The sequence below is a fragment of the Acanthisitta chloris genome, unplaced genomic scaffold (genome assembly GCF_000695815.1).
Source record: "Acanthisitta chloris isolate BGI_N310 unplaced genomic scaffold, ASM69581v1 scaffold13592, whole genome shotgun sequence".
Classification (NCBI taxonomy): domain Eukaryota; kingdom Metazoa; phylum Chordata; class Aves; order Passeriformes; family Acanthisittidae; genus Acanthisitta; species Acanthisitta chloris.
In genome coordinates, this window is record NW_008662254.1 from 52,107 (window position 1) to 52,954 (window position 848).

General features: G+C 46.7%; 1 protein-coding gene across 1 annotated transcript in view; it reads right to left on the minus strand.

Moving 5' to 3' along the window:
• The window catches only part of THBS4 (thrombospondin 4), a 37,342-nt gene that overhangs the window by 7,336 nt on the left and 29,158 nt on the right, over positions 1-848 (minus strand). The window contains 2 exon segments of the mRNA XM_009070538.1: positions 299-477; positions 775-848. The exon segment at positions 775-848 is cut by the window's right edge and continues 23 nt beyond it. Of these exon segments, the coding sequence (XP_009068786.1) occupies positions 299-477; positions 775-848 (253 nt within the window).

Sequence of the window (848 nt, forward strand, 5' to 3'; positions counted from 1 at the left end):
GTTTTCTACACAAGTATTTCAATTAGGTGACACAAAGTTCTCACGTTTGCCTTCTGGCAGCAGTGAAATCCACTCAGAACAAGCTGGCCAGAACTGAAGTTATTTTAGATTATTTAGAGCACCAAGCTTCTAGCTATCATATGCTAAAAAGAAAGTTTCTTCATTATAACTCCTGAAAATAATCAACTAACCAACAGCTTCCATTTTTGTTTGCCAGAGGTCCATCAACAACACAGACAGTTTTACTGTGGTTTTCAAATGATCTTTCTCAGGAAAGAAAGACCAAGTATATTCTTACCTGGTTCAGAACTACCCAGTTGGGATCAATTTGTGCATCCCCCTCTGGGTCCAACACCACTGTCTGATAGGCCCTGAAGTCTGTCAAGGTGATCTCTGCATTCTCAGGGCACACATCGATGCGATCGATCACTGTATCCTGGTCAAAATCAGATTCACAGACATCCCCAACTCCATCACCTGAATGCATCAGAGAAGCGAAAGCAGATTTATGGTGCAGCAAGTAGTCACATCTGGCCCAGCCACTGGATCAGGATGTTCCAGAAGCTGGTGGAGTCTCAGCCCTGCTGACTGCAGTGCCTGAGGAAGGGACCTGAGGACCACTGCTTTGACTAAAGGGTCGCTGTGTATTTGTGCTCTTCCTGGCATGAGTCTGTGTGAATGTGGTGACTGTACTGGGTCCTGGTGCACATGTGTAATGTCTGGAGACGAGCGCAGTACCTAAGAACCAAAATTACTCCTGAAGGCCCATCTTACCATTGTCATCTTCCTGCCCTGGGTTGGGGACCAGCCTGCAGTTGTCAGGGCCCGGGGGTAAGAGGTCAGGAATG